The sequence below is a fragment of the Triticum urartu genome, chromosome 3 (assembly GCF_003073215.2).
Source record: "Triticum urartu cultivar G1812 chromosome 3, Tu2.1, whole genome shotgun sequence".
Taxonomy (NCBI): domain Eukaryota; kingdom Viridiplantae; phylum Streptophyta; class Magnoliopsida; order Poales; family Poaceae; genus Triticum; species Triticum urartu.
The window spans coordinates 40,310,551-40,338,034 of NC_053024.1; the positions used below are offsets into that span (position 1 = coordinate 40,310,551).

At 47.3% G+C, this 27,484-nt stretch overlaps 1 protein-coding gene and 1 long non-coding RNA gene across 2 annotated transcripts; both read right to left on the reverse strand.

Annotated features, from left to right (window-relative positions):
* Window positions 1–556: 556 nt before the first annotated feature.
* On the reverse strand, window positions 557–1,083 carry LOC125547849. Its single transcript, XR_007300809.1, has 2 exons — window positions 975–1,083; window positions 557–680 (listed from the first exon to the last, which is right to left on the reverse strand). It is a non-coding gene; the product is annotated as an uncharacterized LOC125547849 (long non-coding RNA).
* A 1,416-nt stretch (window positions 1,084–2,499) lies between these two features.
* On the reverse strand, window positions 2,500–6,237 carry LOC125547850 (factor of DNA methylation 2-like). The gene is made up of 7 exons (XM_048711600.1): window positions 5,601–6,237; window positions 5,359–5,510; window positions 4,360–4,446; window positions 3,758–3,844; window positions 3,356–3,637; window positions 3,016–3,231; window positions 2,500–2,924 (listed from the first exon to the last, which is right to left on the reverse strand). The coding sequence occupies exons 1-7, from the start codon at window positions 6,100–6,102 to the stop codon at window positions 2,649–2,651; spliced, it is 1,602 nt and encodes a 533-aa protein (XP_048567557.1). The 5' UTR covers window positions 6,103–6,237; the 3' UTR covers window positions 2,500–2,648.
* Window positions 6,238–27,484: the final 21,247 nt, after the last annotated feature.

The window sequence follows — 27,484 nt, forward strand, 5'->3', positions numbered from 1 at the left end:
TCAGGTAAATCATGTACCGAAATCATGCTGGGGCGCTGGGCTGAAGGCCGAAATCCTTAGACCCCACTAAAGTCATTACTGGTATTAACTTAGCTGCAGTAGACTATCTTATTAAAAAATTAAACGGCAAACAGATGACGTTATCTCTGAATTTCTGTTACAAGGATATGCATGGATTTGTTGAACATTGTCTATGTTTTTAACCATCCTAACAACATGTTGCGCATTCATTGTCAGCCTGCAAGTTTGCTACACCTCCCAAGGAATCACTGTATTTTTGGTGGATCAACCTCATCAAGTTTGTCTTATGTCAGCCATACTGGGTTCCCTTGTTGGATCATGTGCCAAAAAATTGCAACAAGTTATTACAGAAGAGGCTGATCTGATTCTAGGGGTAAAAGAAGACCTCAGAAGAGACATCAGTTAACAATTGGCTTGGGGAGCTAAGAGATGCTATGTATTATGCTGACCTGGCAAGATCTGAAGGAGGCAAGCTACTAGTGGAACACCCTTTATCATCAAGAAAGCCAACTAAATGTAGTGGTATTTCGTTTTCCACCTGCATTCCTGTTGTTCAGAAGCGTCATAAGATTGCTGTTCAAATCCGAGACTTCAATGCCGATCTTGAGAAGATTTCAAAGTCGGGTGAAAGATTTTTAAAGCATCAGAATATATGCAACCTAAACATGGATTTCAATTTCAGTTTCAGAAAAATTTCAGCACCAACCGAAATCACTGAAATTCAGTGAATTTCAGTGATTTCAGTTTCCATTTCAGCCAAATGACCGAAATATTCACTTGAATTCAATTAAAAATTGAAAATTTTAAAAACTATTTTGAAAAATATTGGAATTGTTGTGCTATACTGAAATTGCTGAAATATTTTGGCCGAAACATAATATTTCAGTGTCTGCTGAAATTACTGAAATTCAGTGAATTTCATCGAAATCTCACTGAAAGTGAAAACGATGAACCTAAAGCAGAAGTTCAGACTCTGAAGCATATGAGAACTAGTCACCTTGTGGAGCCTAATCTTGTGGGAAAGCACACTTTACATGCTTGCAAAAGATTGGTTGAACGTATCCAACCTGGCTAGGCACTACCCATTTGTCTTCACTGAAACACTTGAAACTTGTAAATTGCAAAACCTGTGTGTATCTCCCACCAATTGGGCAGCTATCGAACTTGAAGTATCTGAAAATTGATGGAGCAACCAAAGTTAACAAGATCGGACCTGAATTTGTGGGTTGCAGGGAGACTAGGGCTAATCCGAGGTCCATGGTGGCAGTTGCTTTCCCCAAGCTCGAAGTGCTTGTTATCAGGGATTTGCACAACTGGGAGGATATTGGTCCTTTATTGAAGATGCAGCAGGAGCAGCAGCCACAGAAGGGTGCGAAGACGTGGATGTCTGCACATGGTGTAAAGGCTGAGACAAACCCAGTGAGATGGCAACAGAGACACGGTATGAAGCTTGAATAGTGGTTAGATTTTTAATTTTCTACTTATTTGGTATTAACTATCTGCTCTGAGATCTGCAGTTCACATTGGAGACTTGTGTGCTTTCCATCATGTATTTCCGTTAGCGTGGTGCAGTCAATCCAGGTCAATGTAGAGAACGTTCTTCAACTTCTATACTGATATTGATAGACAGCGTTTCTATGCAGTTGCTCCATCACTTGCTTACTGCTTTCCTCCTTAAATCAAACCACTCGCTGCTGCTATTTTGTACCTCACAGTAGTGACACAGTGTTAATGTCCTCCTAACAAATAACCATTCCCGGCTTATGTTGACCTCATACATATCCTGAAATAACTTACTACTAGCTTCAAATAGTTGCATCTTTTTTTTTTTCACATTTAACCTTCTGCCCATTGCAATTGACAGCAATACACCTCTTTCAGTAAGAATGGCAGAAGCACAACAAAGCGACATGTGTCCCTTTCCGCCATACCTTATGGCGGAATGTACACGTGTCATGCGACCAGAAGTCATGAGTGACAAGAAGAAGTCAGCGAAGAAATGGCAAGAGAAGCTAGATAAGCAGTCAGAGAAATCAGAAGAAAATAAAAGAAAGAGAGAAGTTGCATTTGTTCCACCGAAGGTCTGATTATTCTTCGGTGTGCATTTATTTATTAGTGGGCTTCTCTTTCTCTTGTAGAGCTATTAATTTTGTTTCCTCTTTTTATTTGTTTCAGGAAAATACTGTTGGTCTATCTGAATCTGCCATTGACAACAATGAGATTGCTGATATGACAAAATCCTTGAAGGTACACGTTGCTGTTGTTGTTTCGCGCCTTACATATTTTGTTCATGCCTGTTCTTTTTAACTTGTTTTAGTGTATATTCTCTGTTTTCTTAGGGAGAGTGTGCTCCGTTGTTTCACTGTTAGTATCACATCATTGTGGTTGCTCTCTATTTGCAGAAAAAGGCAAAGAAATTCAGAAAAAATGAAGCAGAGGAAAATGTGAAAATCGAGTCATATGTTGCCAGCAACGAAGAAACACAATGATGTGCGAAAAGAAGTGCAAATCATTAGCCAAGTAATTGCAACATGTCAGTAACTTGGATGATAGTCTTAATTGTTTTAGTTGGCTGATTGAACTATTGTCATCCGGTTATACAACTAAACAGCTCTGTACCTAGCCTGTTATATTGAATTTGAACATTTTTTGGGGGGAACCTTGAATTCCTTCCCTCGCAATCCTGGGTCCGCCACTGCCAACTGCTCCAAAATGTAGGTGATCACCTCTGTCATCGTTGCTTTTCGCCCTTCCCGGAAGTTCCAGACCTCATTCATGATGCGCCGCTTGTCAGGACTATACTCGTTGAGCTCTCTCAGTGCATCCTTCACTGCATTGCAGACGCTGTCGCCGTAATCCAACCGCAGCTTGCTTAGCCTTGGATCATTGTCATCTATAACCTCCTGCAATCGTCCAAAACCACCCTAGTGATTGTTCACACAAAATTCAGAGAAATATAAGTGCATGAATTCTGTAGGGAAATTGGACACACACCTTATCTTCTTCATCGACCAGCATAGTCATAAACGGACGCCACAACGGATTCTGTATTTCCTCCTGCCAATACGAGACCAACCTTGCAGCTTTTCCATCTGGATCGTTGTCCCTGTATTTCAAATTGCATGCGGCGCGAAAAGGATTTTCATCAAGTTGGCCCATCCTTTTGATTCCAACATCGGCGCCCCCACTAATCGGCATGTTCTCAAAACCCTGCACATTTGCACATCATCATCATCATTTCAATGAGGAAAACCTCTAGCAACAATGTAACTCCTCCCAATGAGGGAAACAGAGCAACTAGAATTTTAAAAAACTGAAAGGCTTTTACTTTTACCTGAACCAGCTCTTGGCGATTCTCTTGGAGCTCTTTGCTGTTAGCCTGCTCTCTTTTGAAGAGGTCTAGCAATGGAATTTTCATCCTTTTCCCTTCCTCATCCAGAATATTTCTCACATACGTCATTACTGCATAAAGACGTTGATGGTCTTCCTCTGGGACCTTCTCCCCTGCTTGTAGTTTCATGTTCAGCTGCCGTGCGATGAGCACTAGGGCTTTATCCCTTTGCTCCAGTTGCCTCTCAAGTTGAATTAGCTTGGCATGAATAGCCTCCATCTCTTGCTACAAGGCGCGTATGCATATGTTATTTTGTATGAATAGCATGGTCAGCTGGTTGATGGAGCTGATAAGAATCTGATGCAGATGAGCTTATCAGTTGTCCTATCAAAGAGAAGAAGAAACCTTGTGGTTTTCATGCAGCATAAGAGCATGGTCAGCCATATTGCACTCTCCACCTCCAAGCTCCGATGCGTTGATCTCCAAAGCACCCTGTGATGTGTAGGGGAGTTCTGGTGAGAACATAAAAAGGACATGAACCGGATCATATTGCGTGGTGAGCTCGGTCTGTTAGTTATGAATGTAGCGATAATCTAGCTAAAAGGGCCAATATTTGTGCAGAGTTTCCACTGAAATCATCTTAAATTGAATGAGACTGACACTGAAGCTAATTCTAGCATTAAAACTGGGAGTGCAGATACATGATTTGAATTCGATGCTGTTTTAACTCCACCTACATGTTTTGGCTTCTAAAGCAGGGCAAGTACATTCTGATGCTGCCTCTCTGAGCATATGTTGTCCATGATCAGTAAAAACAGAATTCAGCATTCGACATATCACGCTTTTTTCAGTTCGCATTCGGCATCACTATCTGTAACTTTTATTTTATAACTGTGGACATCGGTGTTCATTTTCGAAATGACACTAAAGTTCAGGTGAAAATTCAGCACTCTGAAAACTGAAAGTAAACATGTTACAGAGTTCAGGTAAGAAATGTATGGCCCTACCTTCTCCAGCTCATGCAGCACCAGATCATGGTCAGCTAGCTTGCTCCCTCCACTTGCCATGTCCAGTGTGTTGACCTCCAAAGCACCCTGTGTGGGACCATTATCATATAAGACAGTAAAAACAGCACAAGACTGTGTCAAGATGGTGAAAGCAAATAAACTGGGTGGAGGTGGCTTTGTTGGTAATTATTGTTAAGGAGTATTAAGGTACCAATAATCTAGCTAAAAGGAACCAGAATTTGTGTGAATATGTAGAATTTCCAATCAAGTCCTCCTGTTTGTTTTGTTTGTTTATTTGTTCACTGCCTGAGTAGAAGCTGCATCTGATTTGAACGAGGGAGTCTTCTCAATACTGAAGCTAATTCTAGCATCCAATGAAGGAGTGCCGATAGATGAACTCTGTTACTGTTTCTCTGAGCATATGCTGAATTGCTGTCCATGATCAATACAATAAGAATTTAGCATACAGTTCCAATTTTTTCACTGAAAAAGTAATGCAATTCATGCCCTCTTCACCTGGACACTCTGATATGTGCGTTCATTTTAATAACTGCTGATATTAGTGTTCCTTTGCAAAACGAAACTCTGAAGTTAGGAGAGAAATCAAAACTCTGAAAACTGAAAGTAAACTAACACTGATGTTAATTCTAGATGATTTTAATGTATACTGTCTTTGCTCCCAGTTGCATGTAGAACGTGTTTTGTTGCTTCATTTCAGTGTGCTCACAAGTTACTATCTCTGGATTTATATGATATCCAAACGAATTCAATAGCAAATTCGACATGCCGCTGTAATTTTCGGCTATAAACTTGCAATTCAGGCCTCACTCATCTGAGGTCTCACATCCGACATTAGCATCCGTAACTTTTTGTTAGGTACTGAACTACTGATGTTGGTGCCAATTTGTAAAAAGACATTGTAAAGTTGAGTTAAAAAGTTGAGCACTCTGAAAGTAAGACAGCATTTTAGAGTTCAGGCAAGAAATGGCATGCGCCTACCTTCTCCAGCTCCTGCAATTCTGCAATCTTCTCCATCTTCCAGTCAAGCTCTTTCGTCGCGGCGTCCAGTTCCGCCCTGAGCCTCTGATTCTGCTCCTCCGGATCCTCACAGTTCAGCTCTGGTATGAGCTTGTCAGATATGATCCTCAGCTCTGGCAGGTAACGAACCAACAAGATTAACATTTGCCTAAATAATCAGATCACTATCGAGCTCACAGCAAGAGCAATCCATGGATTATTACCGGCGAGCTCGTCGACGAGGCAGCTAATGTCCTGCTCCGCCGCCCGCACTGCCACGGCCGCCTCCTCGCACCTGGCCTCCAGGAGCCTCGCCCTCGCGTCGTACTCGTCGGCGATGGCGTCCTCGGCCCTCTTCACCGCGGCGGCCAGTAAACTCCCCGCGGCGTCATCCCGGCGCAGGTCCAGGAAGTGGTGGTGGAGCTCGGGCGGCACCGCTTCCTGGGCTGGCGTAGTGGTGATTACGGCGGCCGGGTGCTGCTGGGCGTCGGAGGCCAGGGCGCTCTCGGTGGCGAGGTGGTGGTGCGCGTCGGAGGCCAGGGCGCTCTCGGCAGCGAGGTGGTGGTGCGCGTCGGATGCCAGGGCGCTCTTGGCAGCGGGGTGGTGCTGCGCGTCGGAGGCCAGGGCGCTCTCGGCGGTGGGGTGCTGCTGCGCGTCGAAGGCGTGGGTGCTCATGGCGATGGCGTCGAGGACCTCGCCGGCGTCGGCGTCGTCGTCGCTTGACATGTAAATGCAGAGAGTGGGTTTGCGTTGCGTTGGGTAGGATGGATTTGCACTTTCTGGAGTACTACAGCATACAGTACTAGTTCAGTCCATTTCTTTTGCAAAGCTTTCTTTATCATACCATCTTCATGCACAAATATCTTCTCTAGAACTATTTTAAGCACTGTTGTTGTTTAGGGAGAAATTATACTTGACGAGTGTTGTCAGCATTATGGAAGTGTTTGATAAGGACCTCGATAAGGACCGAACGCTCGGCCGTTCGGATCTGGGACAGCACTCTACCGAACAGAATCGTTCGGTGTAGAAACGCACCAGCCCGAACCCCTCCTCATTCACGAGTGTAACTTGGCAATACGTGCCGTCTAAAGAAAGTGGGCTAAAAAAAGGCCCAGCGTACGCACACAAAGACTCAAGTATTAAAAAAGCTAGCAATTGCACACATACTAGGAAATCAAAAACTGGAAAATTCCCATAGCCACAATTTTTCCATGGCAAAAATAATTTAATTCACATGGAAAATTTTAGTTTAATTTTCCATGGCAAAATTTACTCTATTTTTGCCATTGCAAAAAATACTTTTATGCACATGGCAAATTTTAGTTTAATTTACCATGGAAAAATGTACTCTATTTTTGCCAACTTCTATTCACATGGCAAGTTTTAGTTTAATTTGCCATGGCAAAATTTACTCTAATTTTTGCCATGGCAAAAATACTTTTAACACATGGCAAGTTTTAGTTTAATTTGCCATGACAAAATTTACTCTATTTTTGCCATCACAAAAATACTTCTATTCACATGGCAAGTTTTAGTTTAATTTGCTGTGGCAAAATTTACTCTATTTTTGCCATGGCAAAAATACTTTTATTCACATGGCAAGTTTTAGTTTTATTTGCCATGGCAAAAATACTTTTATTCACATGGCAAGTTTTAGTTTTATTTGCCATGGCAAAATTACTCTATTTTTGCCATGGAAAAAATATTTTTATTCACATGGCAAGTTTATTTGCCATGGCCAAATTTACTCTATTGTTGCCACGGCAAAATTTACTCTATGTTTGCCATGTCAAAATTTACGCTATGCAAGTATATTGAGCGCAACCAACTTGTTTGCCTGGAGAAGTTGCTGTCATGTATACAAGCACAAGAAAGATGAGCTGCTTGGGAAGTTACTGACATACACCTCTTTCCATGTTGTAGAACAAAGATGTTTTCCAAATTGTGATAGCCCAAACAAATACAAAAGACAAAAATCAAACCAATTTGCCATGTTCTAGCTAACACAAATTTCAGTAAATTGTCATGGCATTTTTACAAAAGAATTGCCAGGGTTTATTGAGAACAACATCTATAAAATTGCCTTGGAAATAGTACTATCAACTTCAGAAGCATGACAAAACATATTATGTTCTATTTCCATGGCAATGAAAACATGATTTCGACATGGCAACATACTTTGTGTTTCCATGGCAAGATATTAGATATTTTGCCATGGTAAGAAATAATTTAAACTGGGACGGCAGCAAAAGTTGAGGCAACATGGCAACATATTTTGTGTTTGCATGGCAAAAACATATTTTGCCTTTCCATCAACTATAATTTCCAAAAAAAATGCAATGCAAAATTGGTCAATTAACATCACATGAAAGTAAAAAAAGTTTCTGCAATCCATGAATGATTGAGAAAATGAATCATACAATAATTGCATCATATGGATTGAGCTAAAAAAAGGTGAATCACCGTCCAGAGGTCATGTGTTGAGCCAGTAACATAAAACTGAACCTGTCCTTCGAGAGGTCATGTGCAGCAGACGAGTTCCTGAACACGCCCGAGCGGCCGGAGAAGACGAGCAGGATGGTCCCGTCGCCCATGGGCAGCGCCTGGTCGCCGTGCTAGGAGAAGACGTGGCCGTGGAGGGCGCCGTCGCCTCCGGGTGAACGCGCAGCGCACGAGTTCCCCGGCGTCCGATAAGCCGGAGAAGACGAGGAGGAGGGGCCTGTCGCCCATGGACACCGTGCTCGGAGAAGACGCGACCGAGGTGGGCGCCGAGGCGAGGGGCGATGCTATCGCCTGAAAATGGCCGCGCCGTCGCCTCCGGGTGAACGCGCAGCGCACGAGTTCCCCGGCGTCCGATAAGCCGGAGAAGACGAGGAGGAGGGGCCCGTCGCCCATGGACACCGTGCTCGGAGAAGACGCGGCCGAGGTGGGCGCCGAGGCGAGGGGCGATGCTATCGCCTGAAAATGGCCGCGCCGTCGCCTCCGGGTGAACGCGCAACGCACGAGTTCCCCGGCGTCCGATAAGCCGGAGAAGACGAGGAGGAGGGGCCCGTCGCCCATGGACACCGTGCTCGGAGAAGACGCGACCGAGGTGGGCGCCGAGGCGAGGGGCGATGCTATCGCCTGAAAATGGCCGCGCCGTCGCCTCCGGGTGAACGCGCAACGCACGAGTTCCCCGGCGTCCGATAAGCCGGAGAAGACGAGGAGGAGGGGCCCGTCGCCCATGGACATCGTGCTCGGAGAAGACGCGACCGAGGTGGGCGCCGAGGCGAGGGGCGATGCTATCGCCTGAAAATGGCCGCGCCGTCGCGACGAACGCGAAGGTGTGCGGCGGAGGAGACGCAGCTCGGCGACGGCAGACTCCGTCGACGTCGAGTATGGTCAGCTCTGGGACGGAAGCCTCGGATGGCGGCGACCTCGGCGACGGCGAGGATCGCGCGGATGGAGGCGTGTCCGTTGAGCGGTGGAGGCTGCCGCGGCCCTCAGCCTCCGCCCACAACGGCAGCTGAAGCCGCTCGCGCGGACCCGGAGCACGCCGGCCTGGTGCTTCACGCCGGCGAGCATCGCCGCGACCTACGGCGGTCGGCCTCCGCCTCACTCTCTGGTTGGGCGCGGCCTGAGAGGAATGGATAAGGAGGGGAATAGAGAAATGCGGCGGCGGGATTTGTTCGGGATGAGAATTCTTTTTACCGAACGCTTTTACTCGGACGTGGCCGTAAACTTCCACTTTAAGATTTGTGCTTAGATCCGACGATAAAAAGGCCGTTCGGCCGTTATCAATTCCGTTTGATAATGAGCAACTAACGACGCGTTTGGTTCAGGTCAGTGTATTAGGCTGTGGATTGGCTGATTACGTGATGTGTTTGGTTCGACGAAGGGTTGGTTTCCCAAACCAGAGCGTTAGAAAAGAAATGAGGAGAAGGGAGAGGCTCGGCCGGCATGCCTGCTTGCGACGAAGAAGCAGATGTCTGGCAAGGGGGCTGCGACGAAGAAGGGGAAGTCCGGCAAGGGGGCTGCTCGCGATGGGGATGGGGAGAGCTCCGCTACCAGCGTGGCTGCTAGCGACGGAGAAAGGGGAGATCCGGCTAGAGCTGTTGCTCGCGAGAAGGAGGCCCGGCCGGCGCTGCTGCTCGTGGTGGGGATGGGGGATGTTCGGCCGGCGTTGCTGCTCGTGGCGGGGAGGGGAGGGGAGGGGGAGCGGCGCGGAGTTCGGCCAGCGTCGCTGCTCGCGGCAGGGAGCCGTCGAAGAGAGAGAATCCTGCTGGAGGCGACAGGCGAGGTCGCGGGCGAGCGGAAAAGGAGATCGGGCGTTTTCGGTTCCCACAAGGTATACCCCGTTTTGGGCTTTACGAAGCGGCGTATCGGATTACACGGCGATTGAAACCGGCCAAGCCGTACCAAACGCTGGTAACGTCTTCGCTAAGCGGTGTAATCGGGAGACGGAGGAAAACTGTCGAACCAAACGCGTCGTAACTTTCACATGGGGCCAAAGGCCAACATGTATGGTAAAGTGTAGGAAGCCCCTTATACAATGGGGATATACAGAAAAGGGGATAACTATACATATCTAACACCCCCTCAAACTCATGGTGGATCAACAACACTGAGTTTGAAGAGAAAGAACCCATGCTGCGCTCGAGTCTGTGCCTTCGTGAAGAAGTTCGCCAACTGTAACTCAGAGGGCACATAGTGAAAAGCGAGAATCTTATCCTACACAGCAGCACGCACAATGGAGGCATCCACGCCGATGTGCTTGTTGAGCTCATGCTTCACCGGGTCACGCGCAATACTGATAGTACATGTACTGTCTGACTATAAGGGAGTCGGTGTAGTAGCAGACACACCAAAGTCCTCAGCTAACAATCGTAATCAGGTCACCTTAGCCGTCAACATAGCCATTGCTCGCAACTCAGCCTCTGTGCTTGACCGAGAAACTGCAATCTATTTCTTTGTCTTCCAGGCAATGAGAGAGCCGCCAAGAAAGACACAGTAAGCAGACAGTGAGCGTCGAGCAGAAGGATCACTAGCCCACGTAGCATCAGACTAGACCTGGAGCTGGAGAGAGCTAGAGCGGGGAAAGAAAAGGTGCTGACAGATCGTGCCACGAAGATATCGTAGAACACGGAGGAGGTGACTATAGTGGACAGAGGTGGGTGAAGGAAATATGCCCTAGAGGCAATAATAAAGTTATTATTTATTTTCTTATATCATGATAAATGTTTATTATTCATGCTAGAATTGTATTAACCGGAAACATAATACATGTGTGAATACATAGACAAACAGAGTGTCACTAGTATGCCTCTACTTGACTAGCTCGTTGATCAAAGATGGTTAAGTTTCCTAGCCATAGACATGAGTTGTCATTTGATTAACGAGATCACATCATTGGGAGAATGATGTGATTGACATGACCCATTCCGTTAGCTTAGCACCCGATCGTTTAGTATGTTGCTATTGCTTTCTTTATGACTTATACATGTTCCTATGACTATGAGATTATGCAACTCCCATTTACCAGAGGAACACTTTGTGTGCTACCAAACGTCACAACGTAACTGGGTGATTATAAAGGTGCTCTACAGGTGTCTCCGAAGGTACTTGTTGGGTTGGCGTATTTCAAGATTAGGATTTGTCACTCTGAATGTCGGAGAGGTATCTCTGGGCCCTCTCGGTAATGCACATCACTTAAGCCTTGCAAGCATTGCAACTAATGAGTTAGTTGCGGGATGATGTATTACGGAATGAGTAAAGAGACTTGCCGGTAACGAGATTGAACTAGGTATTGAGATACCAACAATCGAATCTCGGGCAAGTAACATACCGATGACAAAGGGAACAACGTATGTTGTTATGCGGTTTGACCGATAAAGATCTTCGAAGAATATGTAGGAGCCAATATGAGCATCCTGGTTCCGCTATTGGTTATTGACCGGAGACGTGTCTCGGTCATGTCTACATTGTTCTCGAACCCGTAGGGTCCGCACGCTTAAGGTTTCGATGACATTTATATTATGAGTTTATAAGTTTTGATGTACCGAAGGTTGTTCGGAGTCCCGAATGTGATCATGGACATGACGAGGAGTCTCGAAATGGTCGAGACATAAAGATCGATATATTGGAAGCCTATATTTGGATATCGGAATTGTTCCAGGTGAAATCGGGATTTTACCGGAGTACCGGGGGGTTACCGGAACCCCCCCGGGGGTTATTGGGCCTACATGGGCCCTAAGGGAGAAGAGGAGAGGAGGAAAGAGGTGGGCTGCGCCCCCTCCCCTCCCTAGTCCGAATAGGACAAGGAGAGGGGGCGGCGCCCCCCTTTCCTTCCCCTCTTCCTCCTCCTTCCCCCTTCTCCTTCTCCAACTAGGAAAGAAGGGAGTCCTACTCCCGGTGGGAGTAGGACTCCCCCTTGGCGCGCCCTCCTTGGCCGGCCGCCCCCTCCCCTTGGCTCCTTTATATACGGGGGCAGGGGGCACCCTAGAACACAACAAGTTGATCTTCGTGATCGTTCCTTAGCCGTGTGCGGTGCCCCCCTCCACCATATTCCACCTCGGTCATATCGTAGCGGTGCTTAGGCGAAGCCCTGCGACGGTAGAACATCAAGATCATCACCACGCCTCGTGCTGACGGAACTCTTTCCCGACGCTTTGCTGGATCGGAGCCCGGGGATCGTCATCGAGCTGAACGTGTGCTAGAACTCGGAGGCACCGTAGTTTCGGTGCTTGGATCGGTCGGATCGGGAAGACGTACGACTACTTCCTCTACGTTGCATCAACGCTTCCGCTTCGGTCTACGAGGGTACGTAGACAACACTCTCCCCTCTCGTTGCTATGCATCACCATGATCTTGCGTGTGCGTAGGAATTTTTTTGAAATTACTACGTTCCCCAACAGTGGCATCCGAGCCTAGGTTTTATGTGTTCATGTTATATGCACGAGTAGAACACAAGTAAGTTATGGGCGATATAAGTCATATTGCTTACCAGCATTTCATACTTTGGTTCGGCGGTATTGTTGGATGAAGCGGCCCGGACCGACATTACGCGTACGCTTACGCGAGACTGGTTTTACCGCCGTGCTATGCACACAGGTGACTAGCGGGTGTCAGTTTCTCCAACTTTAGTTGAACCGAGTGTGGCTACGCCCGGTCCTTGCGAAGGTTAAAACAGCACCAACTTGACAAACTATCGTTGTGGTTTTGATGCGTAGGTAAGAACGGTTCTTGCTAAGCCCGTAGCAGCCACGTAAAACTTGCAACAACAAAGTAGAGGACGTCTAACTTGTTTTTGCAGGGCATGTTGTGATGTGATATAGTCAAGACGTGATGAGATATAAGTTGTTGTATGAGATGATCATGTTTTGTTAAAGTTATCGGCAACTGGCAAAAGCCTTATGGTTGTCTCTCTATTGCATAAGATGCAAGCGCCAAATAATTACTTTACATTATCGCTATGCGATAGCAATAGTTGCAAGAGCAACAGTTGGCGAGACGACCACGTGACGACACATTGATATAGATCAAGATGATGGTGATCATGGTGTCATGCCGGTGATGATAGAGATCATGACGGTACTTTGGAGATGGAGATCAAAGGCGCAAGATGATCATGGCCATATCATGTCACATATTTTGATTGCATATGATGTTTATCTTTTATACATCTTATTTTGCTTAGTTCGACGGTAGCTTTATAAGATGATCTCTCACTAAATTTCAAGATAAAAGTGTTCTCCCTGAGTATGCACCATTGCCAAAGTTTGTCGTGCCCAGACACCACATGATGATCGGGTGTGATAAGCTCTACGTCCATCTACAACGGGTGCAAGCCGGTTTTGCACACGCAGAATACTCAGGTTAAACTTGACGAGCCTAGCATATGCAGATATGGCCTCGGAACACTGAGACCGAAACGTCGAGCGTGAATCATATAGTAGATATGATCAACATAAAGATGTTCACCATTGAAAGCTACTCCATTTCACGTGATGATCGGTTATGGTTTAGTTGATTTGGATCACGTGATCACTTAGAGGATTAGAGGGATGTCTATCTAAGTGGGAGTTCTTAAGTAATATGATTAATTAAACTTAAATTTATCATGAACTTAGTACCTGATAGTATCTTGCTTCTCTATGTTGATTGTAGATAGATGGACCGTGCTGTTGTTCCGTTGAATTTTAATGCGTTCCTTGAGAAAGCAAAGTTGAAAGATGATGGTAGCAATTACACGGACTGGGTTCGTAACTTGAGGATTATCCTCATTGCTGCACAGAAGAGTTACGTCCTGGAAGCACCGCTGGGTGCCAGGCCTGCTGCTGATGCAACTGACGACGTTAAGAACGTCTGGCAGAGCAAAGCTGATGACTACTCGGTAGTTCAATGTGCCATGCTTTACGGCTTAGAACCGGGACTTCAACGATGTTTTGAACGTCATGGGGCATATGAGATGTTCCAGGAGTTGAAGTTAATATTCCAGAAGAATGCCTGGATTGAGAGATATGAAGTCTCCAATAAGTTCTATAGCTGCAAGATGGAGGAGAATAGTTCTGTCAGTGCGCATATACTCAAGATGTATGGGTATTGTAATCACTTGATTCAACTGGGAGTTAATCTTCCGGATGATAGCGTCATTGACAGAATTCTCCAATCACTTCCACCTAGCTACAAGAGCTTCGTGATGAACTATAATATGCAAGGGATGGATAAGACAATTCCCGAGCTCTTCGCAATGCTAAAGGCTGTGGAGGTAGAAATCAAGAAGGAGCATCAAGTGTTGATGGTCAACAAGACCACTAGTTTCAAGAAAAAGGGCAAAGGGAAGAAGAAGGGGAACTTCAAGAAGAACAGCAACCAATTTACTGCTCAGGAGAAGAAACCCAAGTCTGGACCTAAGCCTGAAACTGAGTGCTTCTACTACAAGCAAACTGGCCACTGGAAGCGGAACTGCCCCAAGTATTTGGCGGATAAGAAGGATGGCAAGGTGAACAAAGGTATATGTGATATACATGTTATTGATGTGTACCTTACTAGAGCTCGCAGTAGCACCTGGGTATTTGATACTGGTTCTGTTGCTAATATTTGCAACTCGAAACAGGGACTACGGATTAAGCGAACACTGGCAAAGGACGAGGTGACGATGCGCGTGGGAAATGGTTCCAAAGTCGATGTGATCGCGGTCGGCACGCTACCTCTACATCTACCTTTGGGATTAGTATGAGACCTAAATAATTGTTATTTGGTGCCAGCGTTGAGCATGAACATTATATCTGGATCTTGTTTGATGTGAGATGGTTATTCATTTAAATCAGAGAATAATGGTTGTTCTATTTATATGAGTAATATCTTTTATGGTCATGCACCCTTGAAGAGTGGTCTATTTTTGATGAATCTCGATAGTAGTGATACGCATATTCATAATGTTGAAGCCAAAAGATGCAGAGTTGATAATGATAGTGCAACTTATTTGTGGCACTGCCGTTTAGGTCATATCGGTGTAAAGCGCATGAAGAAACTCCATACTGATGGACTTTTGGAACCACTTGATTATGAATCACTTGGTACTTGCGAACCGTGCCTCATGGGCAAGATGACTAAAACACCGTTCTCCGGTACTATGGAGAGAGCAACAGATTTGTTGGAAATCATACATACAGATGTATGTGGTCCGATGAATGTTGAGGCTCGTGGCGGATATCGTTATTTTCTCACCTTCACAGATGATTTAAGCAGATATGGGTATATCTACTTAATGAAGCATAAGTCTGAAACATTTGAAAAGTTCAAAGAATTTCAGAGTGAAGTTGAAAATCATTGTAATAAGAAAATAAAGTTTCTACGATCTGATCGTGGAGGAGAGTATTTGAGTTACGAGTTTGGTCTACATTTGAAACAATGCGGAATAGTTTCGCAGCTCACGCCACCCGGAACACCACAGCGTAATGGTGTGTCCGAACGTCGTAATCGTACTTTACTTGATATGGTGTGATCTATGATGTCTCTTACAGATTTACCGCTATCATTTTGGGGTTATGCTTTAGAGACGGCCGCATTCACGTTAAATAGGGCACCATCAAAATCCGTTGAGACGACGCCTTATGAACTATGGTTTGGCAAGAAACCAAAGTTGTCGTTTCTTAAAGTTTGGGGCTGTGATGCTTATGTGAAAAAACTTCAACCTGATAAGCTCGAACCCAAATTGGAGAAATGTGTCTTCATAGGATACCCAAAGGAGACTGTTGGGTACACCTTCTATCACAGATCCGAAGGCAAGACATTCGTTGCTAAGAATGGATCCTTTCTAGAGAAGGAGTTTCTCTCGAAAGAAGTGAGTGGGAGGAAAGTAGAACTTGATGAGGTAACTATACCTGCTCCCTTATTGGAAAGTAGTACATCACAGAAACCGGTTTCTGTGACACCTAAACCAATTAGTGAGGAAGTTAATGATGATGATCATAGAACTTCAGATCAAGTTGCTACTGAACCTCGTAGATCAAACAATGTAAGATCCGCACCAGAGTGGTACGGTAATCCTATTTTGGAAGTCATGCTACTAGATCATGATGAACCTACGAACTATGAAGAAGCGATGGTGAGCCCAGATTCCGCGAAATGGCTTGAAGCCATGAAATCTGAGATGGGATCCATGTATGAGAACAAAGTGTGGACTTTGGTTGACTTGCCCGATGATCGGCAAGCAATTGAGAATAAATGGATCTTCAAGAAGAAGACTGACACTGACGGTAATGTTACTGTCTACAAAGCTCGACTTGTTGCAAAAGGTTTTCGACAAGTTCAAGGGATTGACTACGATGAGACCTTCTCACCCGTAGCGATGCTTAAGTCTGTCCGAATCATGTTAGCAATTGCCGCATTTTATGATTATGAAATTTGGCAAATGGATGTCAAAACTGCATTCCTGAATGGATTTCTGAAAGAAGAGTTGTATATTATGCAACCAGAAGGTTTTGTCGATCCAAAGGGAGCTAACAAAGTGTGCAAGCTCTAGCGATCCATTTATGGACTGGTGCAAGCCTCTCGGAGTTGGAATAAACGCTTTGATAGTGTGATCAAAGCATTTGGTTTTATGCAGACTTTTGGAGAAGTCTGTATTTACAAGAAGGTGAGTGGGAGCTCCGTAGCATTTCTGATATTATATGTGGATGACATATTACTGATTGGAAATGATATAGAATTTCTGGATAGCATAAAGGGATACTTGAATAAGAGTTTTTCAATGAAAGATCTCGGTGAAGCTGCTTACATATTGGGCATTAAGATCTATAGAGATAGATCAAGACGCTTAATTGGACTTTCACAAAGCACATACCTTGACAAAGTTTTGAAGAAGTTCAAAATGGATCAAGCAAAGAAAGGGTTCTTGCCTGTGTTACAAGGTGTGAAGTTGAGTAAGACTCAATGCCCGACCACTGCAGAAGATAGAGAGAAAATGAAAGATGTTCCCTATGCTTCAGCCATAGGCTCTATCATGTATGCAATGTTGTGTACCAGACCTGATGTGTGCCTTGCTATAAGTCTAGCAGGGAGGTACCAAAGTAATCCAGGAGTGGATCACTGGACAGCGGTCAAGAACATCCTGAAATACCTGAAAAGGACTAAGGATATGTTTCTCATTTATGGAGGTGACAAAGAGCTCATCGTAAATGGTTACGTTGATGCAAGCTTTGACACTGATCCGGACGATTCTAAATCGCAAACCGGATACGTGTTTACATTAAACGGTGGAGCTGTCAGTTGGTGCAGTTCTAAACAAAGCGTCGTGGCGGGGTCTACATGTGAAGCGGAGTACATAGCTGCTTCGGAAGCAGCAAATGAAGGAGTCTGGATGAAGGAGTTCATATCCGATCTAGGTGTCATACCTAGTGCATCGGGTCCAATGAAAATCTTTTGTGACAATACTGGAGCAATTGCCTTAGCGAAGGAATCCAGATTTCACAAGAGAACCAAGCACATCAAGAGACGCTTCAATTCCATCCGGGATCTAGTCCAGGTGGGAGACATAGAAATTTGCAAGATACATACGGATCTGAATGTTGCAGACCCGTTGACTAAGCCTCTTCCACGAGCAAAACATGATCAGCACCAAGGCTCCATGGGTGTTAGAATCATTACTGTGTAATCTAGATTATTGACTCTAGTGCAAGTGGGAGACTGAAGGAAATATGCCCTAGAGGCAATAATAAAGTTATTATTTATTTCCTTATATCATGATAAATGTTTATTATTCATGCTAGAATTGTATTAACCGGAAACATAATACATGTGTGAATACATAGACAAACAGAGTGTCACTAGTATGCCTCTACTTGACTAGCTCGTTGATCAAAGATGGTTAAGTTTCCTAACCATAGACATGAGTTGTCATTTGATTAACGGGATCACATCATTAGGAGAATGATGTGATTGACTTGACCCATTCCGTTAGCTTAGCACCCGATCGTTTAGTATGTTGCTATTGCTTTCTTCATGACTTATACATGTTCCTATGACTATGAGATTATGCAACTCCCATTTACCAGAGGAACACTTTGTGTGCTACCAAACGTCACAACGTAACTGGGTGATTATAAAGGTGCTCTACAGGTGTCTCCGAAGGTACTTGTTGGGTTGGCGTATTTCAAGATTAGGATTTGTCACTCTGAATGTCGGAGAGGTATCTCTGGGCCCTCTCGGTAATGCACATCACTTAAGCCTTGCAAGCATTGCAACTAATGAGTTAGTTGCGGGATGATGTATTACAGAACGAGTAAAGAGACTTGCCGGTAACGAGATTGAACTAGGTATTGAGATACCAACAATCGAATATCGGGCAGGTAACATACCGATGACAAAGGGAACAACGTATGTTGTTATGCGGTCTGACCGATAAAGATCTTCAAAGAATATGTAGGAGCCAATATGAGCATCTAGGTTCCGCTATTGGTTATTGACCGGAGACGTGTCTCGGTCATGTCTACATTGTTCTCGAACCCGTAGGGTCCGCACGCTTAAGGTTTTGATGACATTTATATTATGAGTTTATAAGTTTTGATGTACCGAAGGTTGTTTGGAGTCTCGGGTGTGATCATGGACATGACGAGGAGTCTCGAAATGGTCGAGACATAAAGATCGATATATTGGAAGCCTATATTTGGATATCGGAATTGTTCCGGATGATATCGGGATTTTACCGGAGTACCGGGGGGTTACCGGAACCCCCCGGGGGTTATTGGGCCTACATGGGCCCTAAGGGAGAAGAGGAGAGGAGGCAAGAGGTTGGCTGCACCCCCTCCCCTCCCTAGTCCGAATAGGACAAGGAGAGGGGGGCGGCGCCCCCCCTTTCCTTCCCCTCTTCCTCCTCCTTCCCCCCTTCTCCTTCTCCAACTAGGAAAGAAGGGAGTCCTACTCCCGGTGGGAGTAGGACTCCCCCTTGGCGCGCCCTCCTTGGCCGGCCGCCCCTCCCCTTGGCTCCTTTATATACGGGGGTAGGGGGCACCCTAGAACACAACAAGTTGATCTTCGTGATCGTTCCTTAGCCGTGTGCGGTGCCCCCTCCACCATATTCCACCTCGGTCATATCCTAGCGGTGCTTAGGCGAAGCCCTGCGACGGTAGAACATCAAGATCATCACCACGCCGTCGTGCTGACGGAACTCTTCCCCGACGCTTTGCTGGATTAGAGCCCGGGGATCGTCATCGAGCTGAACGTGTGCTAGAACTCAGAGGCACCGTAGTTTCGGTTCTTGGATCGGTAGGATCGGGAAGGCGTACGACTACTTCCTCTACGTTGCGTCAACGCTTCCGCTTTGGTCTACGAGGGTACGTAGACAACACTCTCCCCTCTCGTTGCTATGCATCACCATGATCTTGCGTGTGCGTAGGAAATTTTTTGAAATTACTACGTTCCCCAACAGTGGGGGCTGAAACAAACTGACTGAGAATGTGGACATGATAGGATATGTCAGGACGAGTGACAGCTAGATAGACAAGGCTCCCAACGAAGTGGCGATAGCAAGTGGGATCGGGAAGAGGATCACCATCAGAAGCACAAAGCTGAACGTTGAGCTCCATAGGAGTCACGACAGTGCGCTCATCACCAAGAGCGGCTCGAGCAAGGAGATAATGTATATATTTTTCCTAGAAGATGAAGAAGCCATCAGAGGTCAAAGAAACGTCAATCCTAAGAAAATAGCAAAGTGGACCAAGATCAGACATCAGGAACTGGTCGCGAAGGTGGGCCTTAACAAAGGCAATGTAGTCAGAGTCGTCATCAGTGATGATCATGTCATCTACATATAGAAGGAGAAGAGTCCGACCATGAGGAGAGGCGTGAACAAATAAGGCGGGATCATGATCACTGGGCGAGAAGCCAGCGATAGTCACAACAGAGGCAAACCGCTCGAACCTGCAGGCGCTAGGGGCTTGTTTAAGGCCATAGAGGGGGCGTCAAAGTCGGCAGACCATATCATCAGGAATAGAGTACCTCGATGGTGGCTGCATATAAACCTCCTCACGCAACTCACCATTGAGAAAGGCGTTATGAACATCAAGCTGACACACAGACCAATGACAAACAGAAGCCACAACAAGGAGAGTGCAGACGGTGGTTATGGGCCGCAGGAGCGAATGTCTCATCATAATCGCATCCCTGCTCCTGCTGAAAGCCACATGATACGTCTTCGTCGTATCTACAATTTTTGATTGTTTCATGCCAATATTCTACAACTCTCATATACTTTTTGAACATTTTATATTATTTTTGGGACTAACGTATTGATCCAGTGCCCAATGTCAGTTCCTGTTCGTTGCATATTTTTTGTTTCGCAGAATATCCATATCAAACGAAGTCCAAACGCGATAACAATTTACGGAGATTTTTTTTGGAATATATGTGAATTTTGGGGAAGCGGAATCAACGCGAGACGATGCCCGAGGGGCCCACAAGCTCAAGGGGCGCACCCCTACCCAGGGCGCGCCTGGCAAGCTTGTGGCCACCTCGTAGGTTGGTTGGAGGTGTCCTTCGGCTGCAAGAAAGCTTATATCCGGATAAAAATTATGTTAAAATTTCAGCCCAATCGGAGTTACGGATCTCCGGATATTTAAGAAATGGTGAAAGGCCAGAAAAGAGGAACGCGAAACAGAAGAGAAACAAAGAGATAGATCCAATCTCGGAGGGGCTCCCACCCCTCCGCCGCCATGGAGGCCATGGACCAGAGGGGAAACCCTCCTCCCATCTAGGGGGGGGGGTCAAGGAAGAATAAGAAGGAGGGGGGCTCTCTCCCCCTCTCTCCCGGTGGCGTCGGAGTGCCGCCGAGGCAAGGATCGTGACGGAGATCTACACCAACAATCTCGCTACCGTCAACACCAACTTTCTCCCCCTCTATGCAGCGGTGTAACACCTCTTCTCCCCGCTGTAATCTCTACTTAAACATGGTGCTCAACACTATATATTATTATCCAATGATATGTGGTTATCCTATGATGCTTGAGTAGATCTGTTTTGTCCTATGGGTTGATTGATGATCATGATTGGTTTGAGTTGTATGTTTTATTATTGATGTTGTCCTATGGTGCTCTCTGTGTTGCGCAAGCATGAAGGATCCCCGTTGTCGGGTGTTGCAATATGTTCATGATTCACTTATGGTGGGTGGCGTGAGTGACAGAAGCACAGACCCGAGTATGTGGGTTGTTGCGTATGGGAGTAAAGAGGACTTGATACTTAATGCTATGGTTGGATTTTACCTTAATGATCTTAATTTAGTAGTTGCGGATGCTTGCTAGAGTTTCAATCATAAGTGCATATGATCCAAGTAGAGAAAGTATGTTAGCTCATGCCTCTCCCTCATATAAAATTGCAATAATGATTACCGGTCTAGTTATCGATTGCCTAGGGACAAATAACATTCTTGTGTTACAAAAATCTCTCTACTAAACAACTAACTTTATTATCTTGCAAATTACTCCTAGTTTTATTCTTGCTAAGTACATCTAGTTTTATTCTTGCAAACTTATCGTACACCTACAAAATAGTTTCGTACTTGTTCTAGGTAAAGCGAACGTTAAGTGTGCATAGAGTTGTATCGGTGGTCGATAGAACTTGAAAGGAATATAAATTCTACCTTTAGCTCCTCGTTGGGTTCGACACTCTTACTTATCGAGAAAGGCTACAATTGATCCCCTGTACTTGTGGGTTATCACCACACGCCACAAAACGAGCTTTGTAACGCATCGGAGCGGGTCTTAATCTTATAGACCCACTTGCACCTGATGGGACGATCATCGGAAGGACAGGAAACCAGATCCCATGTGCCAGTGCGCTCAAGGGCAACAATCTCCTCAGCCATCGCAAGCTGCCATTCAGGTTGAGTCATGGCAGCCCGATAGGAAGGGGGCTCAGCAATAGCAGAGAGACCGTACCATTCAGGAGAATACCGATCAGATGGGGGCAAGGCCGAGTGTCGGTGTCAAAACCGGCGGATCTCGGGTAGGGGGTCCCAAACTGTGCGTCTAGGCGGATGGTAACAGGAGACAAGGGACACAATGTTTTACCCAGGTTCGGGCCCTCTTGATGGAGGTAAAACCCTACGTCTTGCTTGATTAATATTGATGATATGGGTAGTACAAGAGTATATCTACCACGAGATCAAGGGGGCTAAACCCTAGAAGCTAGCCTATGGTATGATTGTTGTATGTTGTCCTACGGACTAAAGCCCTCCGGTTTATATAGACACCGGAGAGGGTTAGGGTTACACAAAGTCGGTTACAATGGTAGGAGATCTAAATATCCGCATCGCCAAGCTTGCCTTCCACGCCAAGGAAAGTCCCATCCGGACACGGGACGAAGTCTTGAATCTTGTATCTTCATAGTCCAGGTGTCCGGCTGAAGGTATAGTCCGGCCATCCGGACACCCCCTAATCCAGGACTCCCTCAGTAGCCCGTGAACCAGGCTTCAATGACGATGAGTCCGGCGCGCAGATTGTCTTCGGCATTGCAAGGCGGGTTCCTCCTCCAAGTACTTCATAGAAGATTTTAAACACTAAGGATAGTGTCCGGCTCTGCAAAATAAGTTTCCACATATTGCCATAGAGAGAATAACATTTACACAAATCTAATCTGCTGACGTATTCCGTAGCGTGACATCACACTACGGCCAAGCCTTTATTCGAGTCGTTTTTACTCCCCCACCTCAGCACATTTCGCGAGGCGGTTTCCTTGGCACGTCTTGTCAAAGCAGAGATCGTGTCCCCTTATTTACGGGATTCTCATCAATACGGACATGGGTAACCCAACTGCGCCATTTATCACGGCGCTTGGGAGATAAGCGAGTTTTACCAGGCTGGTGGGGACGCTCAACCGCATCCGCCCATATAAGGGGATAAAGATCCACCCTTTTACCTACGCCTTCTTCCTCCTTTGCCTATCCATCTTCCGTGCACTCGAGTTCCAGCGCCCAAGTCCGCACTTCCCACCTCGACCTTCTCCAGCCATGTCCGGAGTGGGAGGCAAGTGGATGGTCTCCTCCGTAAAGGAGGGACACATAAAAAAGCTAAGGAAGGCCGGATACTTGTCTGACGACATCGCGCATTGGCTTCCCGAAGAGGGGCAGCTCATCCCCACCCCCAGGCCCCATGAGAGGGTGGTGTTCCTCCCCCACTTCCTCCGCAGACTGGGCTTTCCTCTCCACCCATTTTTCCGGGGGCTCATGTTCTACTACGGCCTGGATTTCCACGATCTGGCCCCGAACTTCATCCTCAACATCTCGGCATTTATCGTCGTGTGCGAGGCTTTCCTCTGCATCCGCCCCCATTTCGGTCTTTGGCTCAAGACTTTTAATGTCAAGCCGAAGGTGGTGCGCGGCACCCAGGCGGAATGCCGAGGTGCCATGGCGGGCAAGATGCCCAACGTCCTATGGCTCGAGGGCTCCTTTTTGGAGTCCCTAAAGGGGTGGCAATCGGGGTGGTTTTACATCACCGAGCCGCGCGATCCGAAATGGATCGCAGCCCCTGAGTTCCGGTCCGGACCCCCCGTGCGGCTCACATCCTGGAAAGAGACGGGCCTGTCATGGGGATACAAAGAAGAGGTGACTGGACTGCAAACATGCATCCAAACCCTGGTGAACAAGCAGCTCAAGCTTGTCAATGTAGTCCAGGTCATGCTCGTTCGCCGGATCCTCCCGTGTCAACAACGGGCCTTCAATCTGTGGGAGTCGACCCAGCGCAGCACCAAACTTTGAGCAGGCTCTTTGACACGACATACGAAGATGTCTGGAAGGTGCTATTCAAGGGCACCGAGGCTCCCGCATCCGCCTCCGAGGATCGCGGATTCAGCACACAGCGTCAAGCTAGCGCAGTGAGCTATTTTTACCTTTTACAGGATGTTAGTTTTTCATAGTCTGACTCTATGCGGGATCTAAGCTCCCTTACCTTTGACAGGATTGGCAGGTGAAGTCTGGAAAGATCGACTGTCCGGCTCCCTTGCCCGAAGACCCAGCCAATGCTCGTTTAGCGAAGCTGCTGGTTCCGGCACCCTATGTGGTGCCGGAGAAGAAGGCCAAGAAGAAGGCCACATGGACTCGAAAGAGCGCCCAGCGTCTGGAGGTGTCGGATTCATCATTCGACGAATCCGAGACGCACTCCTCCCGTGAAGACGAGGAGGAGGAAGAAGAAGCCTCTCCCCCTCCAGCGGGGGGAGGAAAGAAGAGGAAGGCCGCCCCGTCCGGGGAGGCCGAAGGGTCCAAGAAGAGGAAGACCCCTCCTCCGGACTACTCCACCGACGCCGATGATGGCGAAGAGGAGTGGCCGCACAGGGCCAAGCGCCTGGCGAAATCGTAAGTATTCGGATACTAGAGTAACTCATAGCATTCCTTTGTGGCACAATCTTTCCTTATGTCGAATATAATTATGCAGACCGCCCAAGGCCAGACTCGACGAGTCGTCGAGCGGCTCCCTGGATTCGTCGGACGTGAATTCACTTCCGCCCGCCACCTCCCCCCGCACTACGGACGACGCCAAAGTTGCGTCTGAACAAGTTCCGGGTCAAGAGGAGGTGGTCCTGGAGGAGCCGCAAGGCAACCTCCCGGACTCCAGGAGTAAGGGGGACAAGACCCCCCAGGGCTCCAAGTCCGGCTTTGAGCCGGACACCGCGCCAGAATCGTCAATGGTTCCGGACCGCGGTAGGCGAACTCCTTCCAAGAGGAGCAAGCCTACTGAGCCGGCAGCCCCCGTCCAACCGGAGGCGCCGGACAATCTGCTGGAGGTGCTTAAAGGCGCCTCCATCGACGAGGAGCACCGTACTCTTATGAGTGCGGTGATCCAGAAGGTTCAGTCTGCCAAGAGCGGACTGACTGAAGCTTGTGCCAGCCTTCTAACAGGCTTTGAGGTAAGTAAAAATATGTAAAAATATTACCGCATAGACAGTAGCCCCTGATGCTCTGTTTGGCGTTCGGAAAGAAAAGCCGAATAGAGGATCTAATAAAATTCGCAGGAGTCTAACAGAAAAGAGTCAATATGCGTATGCAGGCTTCGCAGCTAGCGACCACCGCACTGACTGCGGAGGTGGGCGCCCTGAAGCAGGGCCTTGAGCGGTCCGAGCAAGAGCTCGGCCTTGCCAAACGGCAGCTCGAGGAGAAAGAAGGTAAGAGATACCTTATAGAAAAAAATACAAAAAAGATGCAATTGCAAAAAATGACAGGATTAACGCGGCTTGTTGTAGGGGCCACAACTGAGGTGGTGACCCTCAAGCAGGCGCTGTCCGAGGCCGAGAAGAGAGCGGCCACGGAGCGCACCGAGCGGGAGAAATATGAGGCGCAAGTTGGCGAGGTGCGGCAAGAGCTGCAGGCTCTCATGAAAAAACATGAGAGCTTGGAGCTTGATTCGAAGACGCGAGCGTCTGAGCTCGCGGCGGCCATTGAAACTGCCAAGTCTGCCAAGGCCGAAGCCCAGAAGGCCCTTCAGGAGGTGGATGCAGTGAAGAAAATAGCGGCGGGTAAGGCTTTATTTATGCAAAGCAAGCATGTGAAAGTGAATTACTTGTTACTTACCTGGATCCGGAGCTCTCCAGGAGCATTCGCAGATTTGCCCCGCAGCGTATCTGATGCCGCCGCATTCTACCGAGCCGAAGAAGGCAGCTCGACGGAGAAGGTGTTCTGGTCTCAGTATGCTGAGGCCGGACACCCTGTGCCCCTGAGCGACCAGCTGAAGCAGCTGGTCGAGCTCCACAAGGTGGCCGAATAGGCCATGAAGGGCCTCATAGTTCGCTGTGGCCTGGAGAGGCTCTGCCTGGGAGCTACTTCGGACTGGTGCGGCGGCTGGTGGAGGCCTGTCCAAGGCTCGAGGTCATCAAGCGCTCCGTCTGCATCGAAGGTGCCCGGAGGGCCCTTGCCCGTGCTAAGGTGCACTGGGGCAAGCTGGACGGTGAGAAGCTTGTGAAGGACGGGCCACCGCCGGGGAAAGAGCATCGCAAGCCCGAGAACTATTATAAGGACGTTCTGAAGGGTGCCCGCCTTATGGCAGATGAATGTACCAGGGATGTAATTTTTGAGTAAACTCGCTCGTATTGTCCTGTGCGCTGAAAACTTGTTCATATGTGCTAAGCAATGCTTTTTAAATTTAAAATATTACCTTCTGTGCGACCGTTTATCAAAATTGAGAGATGGCGAGTCGTCGGCTTCTGCCCCCATGCCACTAGTGCTGGGGTGTTCGGGATAAACCTGAGCGCTCTTTTTCCCATGTTTGGCTCCTTCGAGGGAGGCGCTCAGCACAAAGAACAAGGCAATTGGACTATAATGCTTGAACGCTCTCACTTAGCCATAGAATTCTATAATTTTAAATTTTGGCGAAGCCCCTAGTATTCGGAAGACCGAGTTCGGGGCGCTATCCACGCCTTTGGCCGGACAAAGCCGGCTCCTCGCTCGAAGCGGCATAAGTCTTTAGGGACTCGAAAAACCTCTCGAACAGCGACCGGTCTCGCGCTTCATCATGACAGTCAGTTTTAGCTTTCTCTACTGAGGTGCTCAGCCCAGCTCAACTGGGGCACAATCGCAGTAGTTCTCCTAGTGCTACCTTAGCCGATATAGCGGAACGTAAGGCACCAAAACATAGGAGCCGGGCAAACCCAACTATTGACCCAAGACATGATTCGGAGCCGATGCATATAATGCTATAAGTTCAGGGTGCCGCACTTGTGAAAGTGTTCGGACTTTTCACACCATACTGAGGGGTACCTAAGCCCCTGGTGTATTGGCCGTACCACAGTGTACGGATGCAACATGTCATTAATGAACATATATTCATAAAAAGAGTAATGCAAAAATAGATAAAAGCTATGCATTGTTTATTAAAAAGGTTGCGATCAAAGCAGAATGATACAAATAGCGCGATAAGCAAAAGGTTGGACTATTTAACATGTCCTGTCCAGGGGCAGGCCGCGGAATTGTATGCAAAACAGGTATGCTGCTCGTAATAGAGACCACCTGGGAGTTCCATAATGCGGCATGACTTGTCTGCTTCCCTGGTTCTTGTATCGTTTGTGCGGCAATTATACTGCCGGACAGGCCTTCCGAAGAATGTAGTCCTGAAAGTAAGAGAAAATTTAAAAAAAGAAATTGGCAGCCCCTAGGACGGTTTAAGCCATATTTTGGGCGTGCCGTGATGGTGCCCCTCCCCCTGTGCCCATGGTATTTCAAGAGCGTAGTTATGTACGAGAGGCACTGGTTTCGCTATTTCGCGAGGGCTGGGGTTGGGGCCGCATTGCTACGCCTGCTCGGAACGTGCCAGGCGGTCTTGTTGTAGGTTACTCCGGGCGCGCTTGACGGTGTCCGGACGTTTAACGGCCGGACTGGAGAGCTGCCTTGAGAGGCTGCTTTGTACTTCCGCTGTGAGGGCCGCCGTGTGCTCCTCTGTTCGGAGGGAGCGTTCGGTGTTTCCATTGACCGTGATTACTCATCGAGGGCCTGGCATCTTGAGCTTAAGGTATGCGTAGTGCGGCACCGCATTGAACTTTGCAAATGCGGTTCGCCCGAGCAGTGCGTGATAGCCACTGCGGAACGGGACTATATCGAAGATTAACTCCTCGCTTCGGAAATTATCCGGAGATCCGAAGACCACTTCAAGTG